Source organism: Lolium perenne, chromosome 3, assembly GCF_019359855.2.
Source record: "Lolium perenne isolate Kyuss_39 chromosome 3, Kyuss_2.0, whole genome shotgun sequence".
Taxonomy (NCBI): domain Eukaryota; kingdom Viridiplantae; phylum Streptophyta; class Magnoliopsida; order Poales; family Poaceae; genus Lolium; species Lolium perenne.
In genome coordinates this window covers 100,212,975-100,232,202 of record NC_067246.2, presented here as the reverse complement: position 1 = coordinate 100,232,202, position 19,228 = coordinate 100,212,975, and the positions used below count along the sequence as shown (strand labels likewise).

Below are 19,228 nucleotides of genomic sequence, written 5' to 3'. Positions count from 1 at the left end.
TCACAGAAGCACATGATAGAACACAATGTATGTCCAGACTTTTAGTTTACATTTTTTTTTAGAAACTTGGAAGTGTCAAAAGAAAAATGGGGTGCACCCGCAACTAGTTGCGGATTGGAGTTTCCCATGTTGGTAACCTTTCCCCAACTTTACAATGACAATAACAGATGTAAAAAAATGCATCTATCAAATTGGAACGTGTCAGGGGATTATGTTGTTCCACGGTCCTCAGTCAACACATGATTCAACTCACCTGAGATATTCATTAGTTGACAGCTATGAAGTACTTTGTTATTGTACTGACTACTTAATTTGACTTCTTTGCAGTTTTATAGAACCGGCGATAAGGTTCATGTCTTTGCATAATGAGCCACTTGTCCCATTGAATGCCTTGATCTCCATGTCAAAGAAATTTCGATTTCTGACTACCGAGGAAGGAGAAATGATGTTATTGTCTCCAGGTTCTTTATGCAGAACACTAGAATGCTCAAAGTAATGAAATTTGGTGTAACAAATTATCACAATAAGATCTGGTGGGATACCCAGTTCAAGCGCCTAGACCTGAAGAACACCGCTTCTAGAGATGTTGATTTTCAGTTTGGATATTTACCATCCTTAGATAAGTTCAGCTCGGACGGTGTTCGTAGCTGCTTGATACATGACTTGTCAGTGGCTGATCCCTTTGCTAGAGAGATATATGCAAGATTTGGGCCAATTTCTGCATAGTGTTACTTTAACTCCGTATATTTTGTACTGGTCTGAACAATATACTTCATCACTTGGTTAATGTACTTCAGACTTGATGTTATTTTTGTGAACATGGTCTAATATTCTAATGCTTTCGGGATGTATGTACTACTAGTGATATATATAGAAGCTAGCAATTGGTTGACAGAATCTACTAAAAAAAGCCTGTAACGGATGTTCACATTCAGTTCGTCAATGCTGTATCATGTATGCTTGACGAAGGCGATCATAGAACCGCCGCAGAACACCGACTGAACAAAGATAATCAAAGATCCACATCTTGGAAGAGGCAAAATTCTTACAGATTAGGTGAATACCATAGAAGCCATTAACTTCAGACCACACCTCACGTGCATCAGCGTCCTCTTAGTTTCAAAGGCGGCAGGGGATCGAAAAAATGCAAATAGCCAGTAATTACTGTCAAAAATAAATCCAAGAAACGAAACTTTTATTGTTCATAGAGGCTGACATGTGGGACCCATGAGCCAGCAGCGTCTCAAGGTTTCAAAGGCGCCATGTGATCGAAAGAAAATGGCAAATAGCCTGAAATTATTGGTCAAAAATAAATCCAACAAAGGAAAGGTTTATTGTTCAAAGAGGTCGACATGTGGGACACATGAGCCAGCAGCGTCTCGACGTTTTAAAGGTGGAATGAGATCGAAAGAAAAAATAAGCCAAACATCGGTTGGTAAAAAAACAAGAAAAAACACATTTATCGTTCGAGAGGATGACATACGGGACCCATGAGGCGACATCCTCTACGTTTCAAAGGCGGCATGGGATCCAAAAAAAGGCAACTAGTCAGAAATTAGGGGTCAAAAATAAATCAAAGAAAGGAAAGGTTTATTGTTCACAGAGGCTGACATGCGGGACCCATGAGCCAGCAGAGTCCTCAACATTTCAAAGGCGGCAGGGGATCAAAAAAAAGGAAGTAGCCACAAATTAGGGGTAAAAAATAACTTCAAGAAAGGAAAGTATTTTTAGGACGACATGCGGGTCACATTTTGCAGCAGCGGTCTCAGCGTTACAAAGGTGGCACGGGATCGAAAGAAAAAGGCAAGTGACCAAATATCACGAGCCAAAAATAACTCAGAGAAAAGAAACTTTACTGTACATAGAGAATGACATGCGGGTCTCATTTTGCGGCTGCGGTCTCAACGTTTCCAAGGTGGCACGGGATCAAAAGAAAAAGAAGTAGCCAGAAATTAGGGGTAAAAAATAATATATCCAAGAAAGGAAACTTTTATTCTACATAGAGGATGACTTGCGGGACCCACAAGCCAGCAGCTTCCTCAACGTTTCAGATGCAGCATGAGATCGAAAGAAAAAGGCAAGTGACTAAATATCAGGTGCCAAAAATAATCCAAAAAAACTTTTATTGTACATAGAGGATGACATGCGGGTCCCATTTTGCAGTAGCGGTCTCAACGTTTCAAAGTTGACTTGAGATCGAAAGAAAAAGGCAAGTGACCAAATATCAGGAGCCAAAAATAATCAACGAAAAGAAACTTTTATTGTACACTAGGACAAATGTCCGTGCGTTGCAACGGGAAAAAAATCAACACTGTATAGACCACAGTCTCGGGCGGTGCCAAATAGCCACACCACTGGGATATATCATGATGGCTCATAACCTCGCTAGCCCGGCGTCGATGCCGATGGCATATCAGGAGATGCACTACCACGATCAGAATGGATGCGTATCCTAACCCAAACAGAGCTGGTATTCACTGGTACATCCTAACACAAATAAACTGAACTTTACTGGCATTGGGCGTACAATGAGTAGTCTCTCTTGCTGTACAATTTGATAAACAATAACATGTAATGAAAATACATGACCGGAAGTACACAACCATGGGAGAAAACATATACTCTGTATCAGTTTATAGCCATCCCTTAATAAAACAACGTCAAACAAAAAGGTTGCACAATTCTGAAAGATATACTCTGTATATCTATGTATATCTATTACTAAGATTTACATCATATATTTCTGTTTCTTATTTTTCCTTGGAACTTTCCAAATAATTCAGGAGCAATGCTATGACAAACTGCGATGTAATAAGAGCTACGAAATTCCAACCAAATAAAAAAACCATGCCTAGTACATCATCTCGCTTCACATTAGTGCAGCAGTGCAGCGCTCACGAACCATTTCTCCGCATTCATCTCGTCCCAAACAAGACTTTACCTTGAAGCAACTGTAAGTCCACTATAATGTGTGCAGCTTGGGGGATGGCACAAACCGCTTAATCTCGGCTAGAAGGGTCGGAAATATATCACGAGATACCACTGAAGGCTTCTTCAGCTCCTAGGTTGCTCACGATCATCCTAAAACCCATGTTCCAAGCAAACCACCTGATATCCAAGAGCCACTTTTAGCAACTGCATCATCAATTCAGAGTTTCAGATAAGGGCACTCACTAACCTTGAATCGGATGCACACTGCGGTATTTAATATTCAGCGGTTATATCTAATATGTGATGCACACTCGTCTGGTTATACTATGAGATCTGATTCTATTCCAGCCATGCAAAGTGACTCCAAGTGCCAAAATCACCGCAAGCACAAAACCATATATTGTTTATTTCTCAAATCCTCAAATCTCTGTAAAACACCAAACACTAAAATTTGTCAACTCGGAACACAAGAATGCAGCATGTTATAAAGCCTGAGCACATTGAACAATGAAATATAGTAAAATAAAACTCTTACCTGACATTGATTTCACCAAAAAGATAAATCCTAGTCTTGCTATTCAAGGGAGGCCATTTGGCAGCACTTCAAAAAAAAATCTAGATTTGCTCGGCAATTCTGTAACGGCACAATATTTACCTGCTGACTGCATGCTTTAGAAAAAAATGTTATACTTATAACCCCTTTTGTCATGAAATGTTATCAGCCAGATTAGAGACACGTTAGATTAAAAAAATTTGTCCTTCCCCAGGATTGCTTTGCGTTGAGAAGTTCTTTCTAGCATTTTCTATATGTAAAAGGCTTGCATTGTAAAGTGAGAGAATGTGTGTTCTCCCTCCCCAAGTTTCAATATATCTAGAGCTATGAGAAGAGAAATATCCTGTCATTTTGATTTCCCTCGTTCACAAAATTAGACTCCTTTGTTCTCTGTCATGTTCTTCAACTATGGATGATCTTTTTACAACTTCAAATGGACTGCATTATTACCCTTATTTTTCCAACTCAGCATGTGTTATTGCTCCATCTTCCTAAAGCTCATCATGAGGCCCTTCTTCATGTATGGAGCGGTATTCAGTTGGGCTTCACCACATGGAAATTGCAATATGATTAAATCAGGAAAGAGGGCTACTACATGCCAACAACCAGTGAACAAGGCATCATCCCCGGATCCCGTTCATGCCTCCCATATAAGTTAGGAAACATAATGCACACATTCACATTCGAAGGTCTTTGGCAAAACATAATGCAAACACAGTATTTACGTAGATCTATCTCTTGTAGTATAAGCATGTAAAATTCCAATTATTTAAAACGCAGTGGCCAAAAATATACTGAATGCGGAGTGACATGTTCATGCTTCTAGAGAAAATGAAGAGCGAAATGAGTTGGCCAGAAGCATATAATGCACTGCTAATAAATCAATAAGATATACCTGGAAGGGTCAAACCACGGAATGGAGTAACCATGAGGACATTAGTGGTTTTCCAATGATGGTGCTGCCCCAGGCTAATCATGTTGCTGCTCCGAATAACCAGCGTCAACTGAGGAATACGATAAAAATCATGAATAATATATTTATCTACGAGAAAAACTATTGCCTAATTAAGATTTCCCTAATGTCACACTGATATCTCACTAAGCTACTGAAATATCTTATCAAGCTCACTGTAAAGTATTTTAATTAGCAGGTATAATTGATAGTAGTGGAAGCCAAAATAAATACATAGATCTATTGTGAAATGGCTTCCATACAGGAATACATAAGTTAGAACATATCCGATCTTTTTGAATAATAGGAAATAATGTAGCATTAAAACTAACCATTTACTTATTTTAGTCCTTGTTATGGATGAAAAACTGGGCCATTATCTGCCAAAGACGACCAGAAAGCTTACAAATCGCACATCTATATATGAACCTATTTTGAGAAGGCTTATGACAAACATATATTAGAGACCTTGACTGAGATTTAACTCAATAAAATAGCTAAAGCTTGAAAGTATATCCATTTCCGAAAGGCTCTCATCTTACCTCTGTTCGGTTATTTTCCTTCATCGACAGCACCCTGGAGTGAAATAGATCCCATAGGAGTTAGTAATCAACAACCATTATATAGCAACATAAAACTGCTAAAAACAGAGGAAATGCACCATCAGGGCTATCAGCAATGCTAAGTCTTCTGAACAACAACTGTCAGCAACCAAACCACATACTGTGTGTGCTCTATTTGCCCATGGATCAGTATTGTACAAGTAATGATCACATTAAGTAACGGTTGTATATCTGCATCTTCACACTTGTAGCAGGGGCGTAAGCACTATCACAACTGGTTGATCTCATGGTTATTTCACCCAACTATATGCAAATCCTGAGTGAAGGAAACAAATGTTTTTTGCTTACGTCCTCACAAGTCCTGGAAGATGGCTGGTAGCTAGTCACCATCATCAGTAATCTACCTAGGTGAGTTTCAGGCTGCAAGGAGCTGCTCATAAGCGTGGGATGAGGGGAACCCGAGCATGTAAACATGATAGGAGTCATCCCTGACTCGCTGCCAATCACATGTGGGTACAAGTAGACACCGCGGCGTTCATCGATCATTTGCATATAATCGCTTGTCAGGCTCACAGCACAAGACTACGTAGAATTGATTGTTCATGAAACTGGATTTAGTGAAGCTTGCTACAACCGTACAAGTAGACTCAGGTGAATAATGAATTACTGATGTTGAGGTGAAGCTAAGACTCTGAACATATCATTTGTGCGTAATACTTTTCACAGCACAACTCTGGCTAGACCTAGGTTGTTCATGCTACTATTAGTTGAAGCCTTCTACAACAGTAAGTTAGCTTATGTGAATACTGAACTACTGATACTTAGGTGCAGTGCTAGCGTGCAGGTACTTCGGTGATATTAAGAACAAATAAGGACGCCAAGAGTAATACGACGATGCATATCTAGCAAGCATCAAAGCAAACAAACTTTAAACAGGGGTAACGAACCTAAGACAGCGTTTATTTTTCCAAGGACCTAAGCAAAATAACTGATTTAAGATATCAGATTGTAGGGACAGAAATCTGAAGAAAAAACACCATGACTGTAGGAGCATTTCCTGCACGAACGAAATATGAAACCTGGGTCGAATTCTGCGTAATGACATTCAGAAGTTACAGATCTAACGAACCCCGAGAAAGAATCAGCATCAATAGCGAAATTATACATCTAGAACGGCCCTAGTAAAGGGAGGAGAGGAAAAGGGGACTGAGCAAACCTGGATCCCGGCGCGAGAGGAGCGGGACACGGGCGCCTTCTTCTTGTCCTTGTCCTTGTCGGCGGATCCCTTGGCCGCCGTCGTCTTTGCCGCGAGCAGACCCTTGCCTCCCTTCCCGGCCATCTCTCTCCGCCACAGAACCTTCTACCTGCACAAGCACAACCAGTTGTGAGCACAAGGCCCGTTAGCAAAACATCAAGAACGCAAGAGATGCTCAATTCAACGAACGCAGATCCGCCGCCTTACCTCGCTTCCTCACTCGTATGTTGCTCTGGTAGAAGCTTTGGAACGGAAGAAGGCTCGCGTGCTGTCTCGCTGTTTTACTCGAGGACGACGCGCTCCGGGGCGTCGACGGCGGCGCGTCGCGGAGGATGCAGGCGGCGCGTCGCGGAGGAGGCAGGAGACGTTCCCAAAGATGTGGGCGGTGATGCTCGTGCGGTGGAGGGCGGCCCATATTGGTACGGCCCAGGTAGGCCCGTGCGGAGCGGGTGTACGACGAGGACGACCAATCGGGGTTTGATGTATTGACAGAATAAGGAACCTGTTCCTCCTTTTTAAGTAGTGTAGATAGAGGATGACATGTCGGCCCCATTTTGCAATAGCGGTCGGCACAGGACCAAAATAAAAAGGAAGTAGCCAAAAAATCCAAGAAAAGAAAGATTTTAATTGGGCTGCATCTGGACATCTGAGCCTTCGAACTACCCTGCTGGAAGCCTTTTGACTCGTACAATTTAAGACCACTCCAAAACAGGAAAGTCCTATGCTTGGCAAAAACAAAAAACAAGGAGATTCAACATATAAGTTTGTTTACGTAAAAACAAAGATTTAATTTATCCCTTTGCAATAGCTCAGAGCGAAATACACTGTTTATTGTCTGCAAAATAATCAAGATATCACATGTTTCTTGTACGGGGAGGCTGACATCGGGGCCGATGAGCCAGCAGCGTCATCAACGTTATAAAGGCGGCAGGGGATCGAAAGAAAAAATAAACCAAAAATCAGTTGGTAAAAAATCAAAGAAAAATCTAAGAGGATGACATGCGGGACCCTTGAGGCAGCAGCTTCGTCAACGTTTCCAAGGCGGCACGGGATTAAAAAAAGGCGAAATAGCCAGAAATTAGGGGTCAAATAACTCCACGAAAGGAAAGGTTTGTTGTTTATAGGCTGACATGTGGGACCCATGAGCCAGCAGGTTCCTCAGCGTTTCAAAGGTGGCATGAGATTGAAAGAAAAAGGCAAGTGACCAAATATCAGGACCCAAAAATAATCCAAGAAAAGAAACTTTTATTGTACATAGAGGATGACATACGGGACCCATTTTGCAGCAGCGGTCTCAACGTTTCCAAAGGCGGCACGGGATCAAAAGAAAAAGGAAGTAGCATCTGGCCAAAATAATCCAAGAAAAGAAAGATTTCAATTGGGCTGGATCTGGCCATCTGGGCCTACGAACTATCCTGCTCGGCCTTTTGTATCGTACAATTTCAGCCCACTCCAAAACATGAAAGTCCTTTTTTTCGATAAAAAACATGAAAGTCCTATGTTTCGCAAAAACAAAAAACAAGGAGATTCAACATATAAGTTTGTTTATGTAAAAATAAACATTTAATTTATCAGTTTGCAAAGCTCAGAGCGAAATACACTGTTTATTGTCTGCAAAATAATCGAAATATCACATATTTCTTGTACGGGGAGGCTGACATCAGGGACCCATGAGCCAGCAGCGTCGTCAACGTTTTAAAGGCGGCAATAGATCGAAAGAAAAAATAATATCCAGAAATTAATTAGGGGTTCAAAATAAATCCATCAAAGGAAACTTTTATTGTTCACAGAGGATGACATGTGGGACCGACCTGCCAACAGCGTCCTCATCGTTTCAAAGGGGGCAGGAGATCAAAAGAAAAAGGCAAATAGCCAGAAATTAGGGGTCAAAAATAACTCCAAGAAAGGAAACTTTTATTGTTCGCAGAGGATGACATGCGGGACCCATGAGCCAGCAGCTTACTCAACGTTTCAAAGGCGGCATGAGATCGAAAGAAAAAGGCAAGTGACAAAATATCAGGAGCCAAAGATAATCCAAGAAAAGAAACTTTATTGTACATAGAGGATGACATGCGGGTCTCAATTAGCAGCAGCGGTCTCAACGTTTTAAATGCGGCTTGAGATCAAAAGAAAAAGAAATTTGATTGTACATACAGGATGACATGCGGGTCCCATGAGTCAGCAGCTTACTCAACGTTTCCAAGGCGGCAGGGGATCAAAAGAAAAAGGAAATAGCCAAAAATCAGAGGGTGAAAAAAACCCAAGAAAATAAACTTTTATAGCACATAGAGGATGACATGCGGGTCCCATGAGCCAGCAGGGTCCTCAACGTGGCATGAGATCGAAAGAAAAAGGCAAGTGACCAAATACCAGGAGCCAAAAATAATTTAAGAAAAGAAACTTGATTGTACATAGAGGATGACATGCGGGTCCCAATTAGCAGCAGCGGTATCACCGTTTGAGAAGCGGCAGGGGATCGAAAGAAAAAGGCAAGTGACCAAATATGAGGTGCCAAAAAGAATCCAAGAAAAGAAAGTTTTATAGTACATAGAGGATGACATGCGGGTCCCATGAGCCTGCAGGGTCCTCAACGTGGCATGAGATCGAAAGAAAAATGCAAGTGACCAAATATCAGGAGCCAAAAATAATTCAAGAAAAGAAACTTGATTGTACATAGAGGATGACATGCGGGTCCCATTTAGCAGCAGCGGTATCACCGTTTGAGAGGTTGCACGGGATCGAAAGAAAAAGGCAAGTGACCAGATATGAGGTTCCAAAAATAATCCTAGAAAAGAAAGTTTTATAATACATAGAGGATGACATGCGGGTCCCATGAGCCTGCAGGGTCCTCAACGTGGCATGAGATCGAAAGAAAAATGCAAGTGACCAAATATCAGGAGCCAAAAATAATTCAAGAAAAGAAACTTGATTGTACATAGAGGATGACATGCGGGTCCCATTTAGCAGCAGCGGTATCACCGTTTGAGAGGCTTCACGGGATCGAAAGAAAAAGGCAAGTGACCAAATATGAGGTTCCAAAAAAAATCCTAGAAAAGAAAGTTTTATAGTACATAGAGGATGACATGCGGGTCCCATTTAGCAGCAGCGGTCTCACCGTTTGAGAGGCGGCAGGGGATCGAAAGAAAAAGGTAAGTGACCAAATATGAGGTGCCAAAAAATCCAAGAAAAGAAAGTTTTATAGTACATAGAGGATGACATGCGGGTCCCATTTAGCAGCAGCGGTATCACCGTTTGAGAGGCGGCAGGGGATCGAAAGAAAAAGGCAAGTGACCAAATTTGAGGTGCCAAAAAAAACTCCAAGAAAAGAAAGTTGATTGCTCATAGAGGATGACATGCGGGTCCCAATTAGCAGCAGCGGTGTCAACGTTTCCAAGGCGGCAAGGGATCAAAAGAAAAAGGAAGTAGCCAGAAATCAGGGGGTCAAAAAAAATCCAAGAATACAAAGAATTTTGGTTCATAGAGGATGACATGCGGGACCCATGATCCTGCATCGTAAACGGCTCGATCGGAGAGCGTTGAACGAGATGGCGCGATCGAGAAAAAAAACAATGCCAGAGAGGCTGCCATCTGGGCCCTACATCCCTCGGCGGTGCGGATTTGCGTTGACTCGGCCGGCGAACCCGAGAATTCGAGATGCACCACGTCCCGGGCCACCATACGCAACGTTTTGGCCGTTTTCGTCGGGCTAGGTGGCCTCAAAAACGAGAAAAAAACGTTTTGACATGCACAACGGACAGACCCAAAATCGTCGGCCATGGTACACCAGCAACCACGGCGCGACTTCAACTTCGTCGGCCATGGCAACTTTTCTTGTAGTGGATATTCAACAAAGGTGTAATAGTTGATGGCGTCCCCAGAAACATGGTTACCGCTCAACAAGCAACGTATAAGAAATAAGATACATAGCAACATATTCAATACCACAATAGTTTTTAAGGCTATTTTACCATGAGCTATGTATTGCAAAGACAAAGAATGAAATTTTAAAGGTAGCACTCAAGTAATTTACTTTGGAATGGCAGAGAAATACCACATAGTAGGTAGGTATGGTGGACACAAATGGCATGGGTTTTGGCTCAAGGATTTGGATGCACGAGAAGTAATTCCTCTCAGTACAAGGCTTTGGCTAGCAAGGTTGTTTGAAGCAAACACAAGTATGAACCGGTACAGCAAAACTTACATAAGAACATATTGCAAGCATTATAAGACTCTACACTGTCTTCCTTGTTGTTCAAACACTTCACCAGAAAATATCTAGACTTAGAGAGACCAATCATGCAAACCAAATTTCAACAAGCTCTATGGTAGTTTTTCATTAATAGGTGCAAAGTACATGATGCAAGAGCTTAAACATGATCTATTTGAGCACAACAATTGCCAAGTATCAAGTTATTCAAGACAATATACCATTTACCACATGAAGCATTTTCTGTTTCCAACCATATAACAATGAACGAAGCAGTTTCAACCTTCGCCATGAACATTAAAAGTAAAGCTAAGAACACCAGTGTTCATATGAAACAGCGGAGCGTGTCTTTCTCCCACACAAAGAATGCTAGGATCCGATTTTATTCAAACAAAAACAAAAATGAAAGCAAACAGACGCTCCAAGTAAAGCAAATAAGATGTGACTGAATAAAAATATAGTTTCACTAGAGGTGACCTGATAAGTTGTCGATGAAGAAGGGGATGCCTTGGGCATCCCCAAGCTTAGATGCTTGAGTCTTCTTGAAATATGCAGGGATGAACCACGGGGGCATCCCCAAGCTTAGACTTTTCACTCTCCTTGATCATATTGTATCATCCTCCTCTCTTGATCCTTGAAAACTTCCTCCACACCAAACTCAAAACAAACTCATTAGAGGGTTAGTGCATAATCAAAAATTCACATATTCAGAGGTGACATAATCATTCTTAACACTTCTGGACATTGCACAAAGCTACTGAAAGTTAATGGAACAAAGAAATCCATTCAACATAGCAAAAGAGGCAATGCGAACTAAAAGGCAGAATCTGTCAAAACAGAACAGTCCGTAAAGACGAATGTTTTAGTGGCACTTAACAGGCTCAGATGAAAAATCTCAAAACTAATGAAAGTTGCGTACATATCTGAGGATCACGCATGTAAATTGGTAGATTTTTTTGATTCTTCTACAGAGAGATCTACGCAAATTCGTGACATGTAGAAATCTGTTTCTGCGCAGCAATCCAAATCTAGTTTCAACTTAACTATTAGAGACTTTACTTGGCACAACAATGCAATAAAGTAAAGATAAGGAGAGGTTGCTACAGTAGTAACAACTTGCAAGACTCAAATATAAAATAAAAGTGCAGAACTAAAATAATGGGTTGTCTCCCATAAGCGCTTTTTCTTTAACGCCTTTCAGCTAGGCGCAGAAAGTGTGAATCAAGTATTATCAAGAGATGAAGCATAAACATCATAATTTGTTCTAATAATAGAATCAAAAGGTAACTTCATTCTCTTTCTAGGGAAGTGTTCCATACCTTTCTTGAGAGGAAATTGATACTTAATATTCCCTTCCTTCATATCAATAATAGCACCAACAGTTCGAAGAAAAGGTCTTCCCAAAATGATGGGACAAGATGCATTGCATTCAATATCCAAGACAACAAAATCAACGGCGACAAGGTTATTGTTAACTGTAATGCGAACATTATCAATCCTCCCCAAAGGTTTCTTTATAGAACTATCAGCAAGATTAACATCCAAATAACAATTTTTCAATGGTGGCAAGTCAAGCATATTATAGATTTTCTTAGGCATAACAGAAATACTTGCACCAAGATCACATAAAGCATTACAATCAAAATCATTAACCTTCATATTAATGATGGGCTCCCAACCATCTTCCAACTTCCTAGGAATAGAAGTTTCAAGTTTTAATTTCTCTTCTCTTGCTTTAATGAGAGCATTTGTAATATGTTTTGTAAAGGCTAAATTTATAGCACTAGCATTAGGACTTCTAGCAAGTTTTTGTAAGAACTTTATAACTTCAGAGATATGACAATCATCAAAATCTAAACCATTATGATCTACAGCAATGGGATCATTGTCCCCAATATTTTAAAAAAATTCAGCAGTTTTATCACAAACAGTTTCAGCAGTTTCAGGCAGTGTTGCACGCTTTGCTGTCACATCCCGAAATTTTTCAAATTTTGAATGTAAAATTAAATTAAATTTAATGCTTGATTGATTGAACTTGATTGAATTTTCACAAGGAATTAAAACTTTTGTGTTTATTAAAAAGGTTTTTGTCAAAAATAGATTTTTCTTAAAACTTGATTTTCAAAAGATTTGCCAACAATACTATATTTTGTTCGGAGGTTTTGAAACTTATAAAATCATTATTTTGAGAAAATGTTAATCCCTAAAAAGGCACTATAGCCACATAGACATGTATATCAAATTTTAATTTTGTAAAGTTTATATTTTTGTCCCAAATTTGGTTTCATATTAAAGTATTTTTCACGACGAATCCAATGGTAACTTATTTGCATTTTTCGGATTATTTTTGAGCCTCCAAACATGTATTTTCATTTTCTGGTTAAAAAAAAATTGAGAAAACAAAAAGAAGGGCGCCCCGGCCCACCCCGCGACCCAGCTCGTCCCCGGCCCCGACCAGCCCAGGCCGCCCCAGCCTTCCTTTTTTTTTCTCAAACCAACTTGGGCCGACCTACCAAACTTGGCCCAACTGGAACGAGGCAACAGGTCATCGTCTTCCTTTGTTGCCGTTCACGTACCCGAGCTCGTACGTACAGCCATGAACGTTACTTCTCCCCCTCCTTCTTATGACATTCAATGAACACGAAACGGCTCGATATAAACACGAAAGTTACTCTAAATTTAGTGCACAATTCATTGAGGGAATTTATTCTCATCACAATGCTCTTAATCTCTCAGACCGACGCGGTGCACCGAATGCCAACCGTCGGCATACACCTCCCGATCTCTCTCCTTCGTCCATCTCAATACGAACCGAGGAGAGGATCGTGTGTCCCTTGTTCCTCTCCACCATTTCCATTCACAAAGTTTCCCCGGAGACGCTCTGTACAACACATACAAACCATGCCATTGTAAGCCACTAATTCGAGTTCATCGCTAGATGTTGTCAGCCTCAGCGATCATCTCGACGATTCCTTGTACCATACAACCCCTCTTGTCAATGGCTTCCTCCAGGACATGGTGGTACATCGTTTTGTCACTGTTGATCTCGAGATCATCAATGTTCATCGGACCGGTATGTTACATATGTGCAACTATAGCTTGATTCCTTTTACCGTTGAACTCCCCTCATCGTCGCCTACCACCAGGACATGTTGGTGCGTCATATGGTCTCTGTTGGCCACGTTGCCGTTGTTCCACCGGCCACGGCGAAGGCATCATCATTTTCGTCGGTACCAAGGGACGCAGGCCCTGGTTCTTCCTTCTTCGTTTTTATTTGGACAGTGTGCATATCATGATGCCTTCCTTTCTTTCGAAATCGCAGCCGGAGGTTCTTCCACGACCAGTGGCGGAGGACAAACGAAAGTTTTGGTATGGCAAACTGAGGCACCATAGATCAAAAAGATGGCAAACTGAGGCACCATAGATAAAAAAGATGGCAAACTTTGAGTTACAAACTATAATTCTTGACCCAATCAAGGATATGTGGCAAAATTAAGCTATGGCAGACGCCATAGCTTGCCAGAATGGCTCCTCCGCCACTGTCCACGACTATCACCAAATTGATTTCCATACCATCCGTACCGGCGGTCAGGACTGTCAGCGTCATCTTGATCCGTGCCTGAGTGTCGTCGCCCGAAGGTTACCATCGACAGCAATGACTCCGGCCACCTCTCCCTCCTGTTCCAAGAATCGCGCCTCGGCGCCTACATCTCCATCGAGCTCCACGCGTTGCACCGCACCCCGTCCTCTATTTTTCCAGGCAGTGGGATTCTCGCATCGACAAAAACGTGAACGCCCGACCCGCTAGTGTCGAGACTTCACGTCACGTTTCTGCCAGTGTAAGACAGCACCATCTCATTACTTTGAATGTTGAATCACGCATGAGTTAGCCTGAATCGATCGGATCGTAGGCCGTTAGATCTATATCCAAGACACTGTGTTACCCCACCGGTTGAAGCATCATATTCCGATCGATCAGTGTCTTGTGCTAGCTAGCTCAACTAAATAAACTTCAAAATTCCGTAACTATGGATCTACAACTCAAATTTAGATGAGATTTTCTCTGTTAAGTTCGTAATTAAGTTCTCTACAACTTTCGTGTAGAAACCTTTTCCATCCGAGAAACTTTCTCGGACAACTTTTCGGACACCACTAGAATTCTAACCGCGTATTGTAAAATCCATACCTTGAGTTCTACATGTCGGTTTTCGACAAACATTATACCGTTGGAATCAGTAAAATGCCTAGATTATTATGGACATTTTGCATGTCGGATTCGCACGCTTTGTTTTCACGGCATTTGTATGGTCCGCAATATCGTTCTTCCACTATGCAAATCATTTAGACACATTCACCATGGTCCATCACATCTCTCCACAACATATTATTCTAGTTCATATTATTCAAATAACAACTGAGTTATTTGAGTAAAGTGTGACATGTCCTATTTTAGACTTTCACCTTGCTCCGGTGAGGTCGAGAAACCCTACTACATATTCCATGTGTTAAACCCTTGTTATCCATTAGGATCCGTGAACCAAATCCCGACACCTATCATGCATTCAACCCCATGCCCACTTAATCTTATTGGCTTATTGAACTATTCAATTTATAAATGAGTTAACTGAGTAATTCAATATATCACAAATCCATTCCCAAGCCTATGTGTAATTTATACTATTTTGAGTAATTGTTGTCACACTTATTCAATAGTATTGTTGTTGCACTATTTATTAGTTATGTGATTCAATTCACATGAGCCATTTCAAATTCTTTTCATCCTTTTGTAAAGAATAAAGATTCTTCAATTTTTATCTTGCATGGTCCATTACTTCATAATCATCTGACTTGGTCAGTCGAAACCCTCACAGCCATATCTTGCAAGCCAAACCTCATGCCATACCTTAGTACCGTAGAGCGATTTCTGATTGTTGTTTTGTTTGATTATGTTGTTATGAATGGTGTGTTTATGTTGTGCTATATTTTATCTTATATCACGTGTTAAGAGAGACGTATTTTGTTGAGAGAAGTGAACGATCTTCATTTACCAAAAAGGCAAGGGACATTCAAATCCTATCTATTTTAATTATGCATTAGTGTTTTTGAAACTAGTATGCATGTTAGGATTTTGATTTCAAAAGTAAAGTATCATGCTATGCTTAGCAAACCCTAGTAGTGTGTAGCTACTCTTGAACCCATTGCTAGGATGCTTAACTTTTGCTTGCAACATCAAATGCCAAGTGTTGTTTTGTTATTGGATGAGAATGTTTGGAAATTTAAAAGTAACAACCCTAATGAAACACCTGGGTGGATTGGTTGATTGGTGGGAGGCTGCTCAGGTCCACGCTCCTAGTCGTAGCTAGTGGGCTAAAGTGGTGAATCCCTGAGAGTTCGCATTTGTAGAGTGGTCGCTTTTGACTGCACACCTTGTTTTCACCAGGGGATCGTGTGGGGGTTTACTACCTGTAAGGGTTTTAAGCTTGTGAGTTCCACTTGTGGTTGGCCACCCAGGATTAAAGAGATTATTATGTCGTCCATGTTTTAGATAGCTTCCAGTGCAGCCTTATGGTATTATGGGCTCTGCCAAGATTAATTAAGTTGTGAGGATTCAACTTGTGGCTAGACAGTGGGTGGAGGCGACGGCCAAGGGAACGGGTCTAGTTTGTATGGTTGAATTCTTCTTCTGAAAGATCTTGTCTCATTCTTCTCTTGGGAAGGGTGGGTCGTAAGGTGAAAGTGCACAACCTCTCGAGAGTTAAACCTAAGATCTTAGCCGTGTCCTCGGTTATGGACAATTTGAGCTTTCTAGGCAAGGAATGTACGGAAGAATCTCATCACCTTTTCTGAATGCATTTAAAATTTGTATCAACCTTTGAAAACTCATGGGAGATGTAACCATGTGATTATTCTAAAACCCATGGAGGATTTAACCATGGTGTGATTTCATAATGTCATTCAAAGATTTTCAAAATGTTTTGTTTTAAATAAAATATAGGATAAAATTGGCTTTATGCAAATTAGCCTAAGACTCCACAAGCCAAATATCATGTAGATAGTCATGCCTAAAATTGCCACCAGATAAGTGTTATTTGCCAGTACATCATTGTACTGACCTCCATTCGTGGGGCTGCATATTCAAACGTGCAGGTTCTTCGGAAGATGAGTACTATTAGGATCTCGAGTCTACATTCCAACATGTCTGCCTGTGGCGCATGAAGATGATGGAGGCTCATTGCAATTTATATTTCCGCTGTGTTTGCTCGAACTCTACTATGTGAGCTAGTCCATGTGACTATGCAATTTGTAAGGTTTTACTTTACCCTTTGGATCAACGATGTAGTAAATTGATACTATTGCAATGATTACTATATTTTGTAATGTGTGTGCTATCAGTGATCCCGGGAATAGCACTATACACATGTATCTTATCTTTATTAAAAGGTAGGGTGCTACATTTGCACTAGGAGTAGAAACATTGCCAACACCAATTATTTTACCATTGATAGTAGTAGGTTTAGCAACATGTGAAGCATCATCATTACTAGTGGTGGTAATAGTCCAAACTTTAGCTACTCCCTCCGATCCGAAAAAATTGTCGGACGGATCATTTTGCAAAAAGGACCTCACGTTTATTTTTCCGTCAACCCGCACTCCAGCTTCTCCTATCGTCTCGTCCGTGTCCTGCATTCGACCCCGTCCGCTCTGTTCTGCTCGCGCGCTTGATGTCTACGGGAGCTTCTATTCTTGTAGACAGTGTTGGGCCTCCAAGAGCAGAGGTTTGTAGAACAGCAGCAAGTTTCCCTTAAGTGGATCACCCAAGGTTTATCGATCTCAAGGAGGAAGAGGTCAAAGATATCCCTCTCAAGCAACCCTGCAACCACAAAGCAAGAAGTCTCTTGTGTCCCCAACACACCTAATACAATAGGTGCACTAGTTCGGCGAAGAGATAGTGAGATACAAGTAATATGGATGAGTATGAGTGATAATAGCAATCTGAATAAAATATGGCAGCGAGTAAACATTCAACAAAACAGTAAACAAACGGAGATTCGATGCTTGGCAAGGCCCAGGGATCCTGCTTTCACTAGTGGACACTCTCAACAATGATCACATAACAGGACTACTCTACACCCTCTTGTTGGATGATGAACACCATTGTGTAGGATTACACGAACCCTCAATGCCGGAGTTAACAAGCTCCACAATATTCAATGTTCATATTTAAATAACCTTAGAGTGCAAGATAGATCAACACAACCAAACCAAGTACTAACATAGCATGCACACTTCTACCATCACACTATGAAAGGAGGAATAGATCGCATCAATACCATCATAGTAATAGTTAACTTCATAATCTACAAGAGATCACAATCATAGCATAAACCAAGTACTTCATGATGCACACACTGCCAACATTACATCATGGAGGAGGAATAGACTACTTTAATAACATCACTAGAGTAGCACATAGATGATATTCAACTAGATCACATAAAGAGAGAGATGAACCACATAGCTACAGCGGAGCCCTCAGGCTCGGGGGTGAATTACTCCCTCCTCATCATGGAGGCAGCGATGGCGGTGAAGATGGCGGTGGAGACGGCGGTGGAGATGGCTCCGGGGGCAATTCCCCGTCCTGGCAGGGTGCCGGAACAGCGACTTCTGTCCCCCGAATTGGAGTTTCGCGATGGCGGCGGCGCCCCTGGAGTCTTTCCGGAGTTTCGTCAATTGGTACTGCGTTTTTAGGTCGAAAGGGGTTTTATAGGCGAAGAGGCGGCGCAAGGGGGCGCCTGGGGGCTCCTCACCATAGGCTGGCGCGGGCCCAGGCCAGGCCGCGCCGCCTTATGGTGTGGTGGCCCTCTGGCCCCTCTCCGACTCTTCTTCGGTGTTCTGGAGCCTTCCGGGAAAAATAGGAGGTTTGGCGTTGATTTCGTCCAATTCCGAGAATATTGCCCGAACAGCCTTTCTGGAACCAAAAAGCAGAAAACAGCAACTGGCCTTTCGGCATCTCGTCAATAGGTTAGTTCCGGAAAACGCATAATAATGACATAAAGTGTGAACAAAACATGTCGGTATTGTCATAAAACAAGCATGGAACATCAGAAATTATAGATACGTTGGAGACGTATCAGCATCCCCAAGCTTAGTTCCTACTCGTCCTCGAGTAGGTAAACGATAAAAGATAATTTCTGAGGTGACATGCTACCAACATAATCTTAATCATACTATTGTAAAGCATATGAGATGAATGCAGCGATTCAAAACAACGTAAATGCAATGAGTAAACAATTGAATCATATAGCAAAGACTTTTCATGAATAGTACTTTCAAGACAAGCATCAATAAGTCTTGCATAAGAGTTACTCATAAAGCAATAAATTCTTAGTAAAGGTATTGAAGCAACACAATGGAAGATTAAGTTTCAGCGGTTGCTTTCAACCTGTAACATGTATATGCCATGGATAGTTGTCAATGCAAAGCAATATACCATGAAGGAGTGCCTTTTTATTTTAGTTTTATTATGGGTGACACTCCCCCCAACCTTTGCTTACACAAGCCATGGCTAACCGAATCCTTCGGGTGCCGTCCAACAATCACATACCATGGAGGAGTGTCTATTTTTGTTAATTAATTTGGGACTGGGAATCCCATTGCCAGCTCTTTTTGCAAAATTATTGGATAAGCGGATGAAGCCACTAGTCCATTGGTGAAAGTTGCCCAACAAGATTGAAAGATAAACACCACATACTTCCTCATGAGCTAT

At 41.3% G+C, this 19,228-nt stretch overlaps 1 protein-coding gene across 10 annotated transcripts; it reads right to left on the bottom strand.

Moving 5' to 3' along the window:
• Positions 1 to 2,626: 2,626 nt before the first annotated feature.
• LOC127341987 (uncharacterized) lies at positions 2,627 to 6,719 on the bottom strand. Of its 10 annotated transcripts, none has more exons than XR_011755157.1 (7): positions 6,462 to 6,717; positions 6,216 to 6,363; positions 4,979 to 5,012; positions 4,769 to 4,879; positions 4,380 to 4,488; positions 3,179 to 3,600; positions 2,627 to 3,108 (listed from the first exon to the last, which is right to left on the bottom strand). XR_011755157.1 is itself a non-coding variant. In XM_051367933.2 (5 exons), the coding sequence occupies exons 1-5, from the start codon at positions 6,667 to 6,669 to the stop codon at positions 3,077 to 3,079; spliced, it is 558 nt and encodes a 185-aa protein (XP_051223893.1). In that variant the 5' UTR covers positions 6,670 to 6,707; the 3' UTR covers positions 2,627 to 3,076. The 10 variants fall into 10 exon arrangements, 1 of the variants encoding a protein (XP_051223893.1); XR_011755158.1 differs by having other exon boundaries at positions 3,179 to 3,593; XR_007876090.2 differs by having other exon boundaries at positions 3,179 to 3,358; positions 6,462 to 6,712.
• Between the last annotated feature and the right edge of the window lie 12,509 nt (positions 6,720 to 19,228).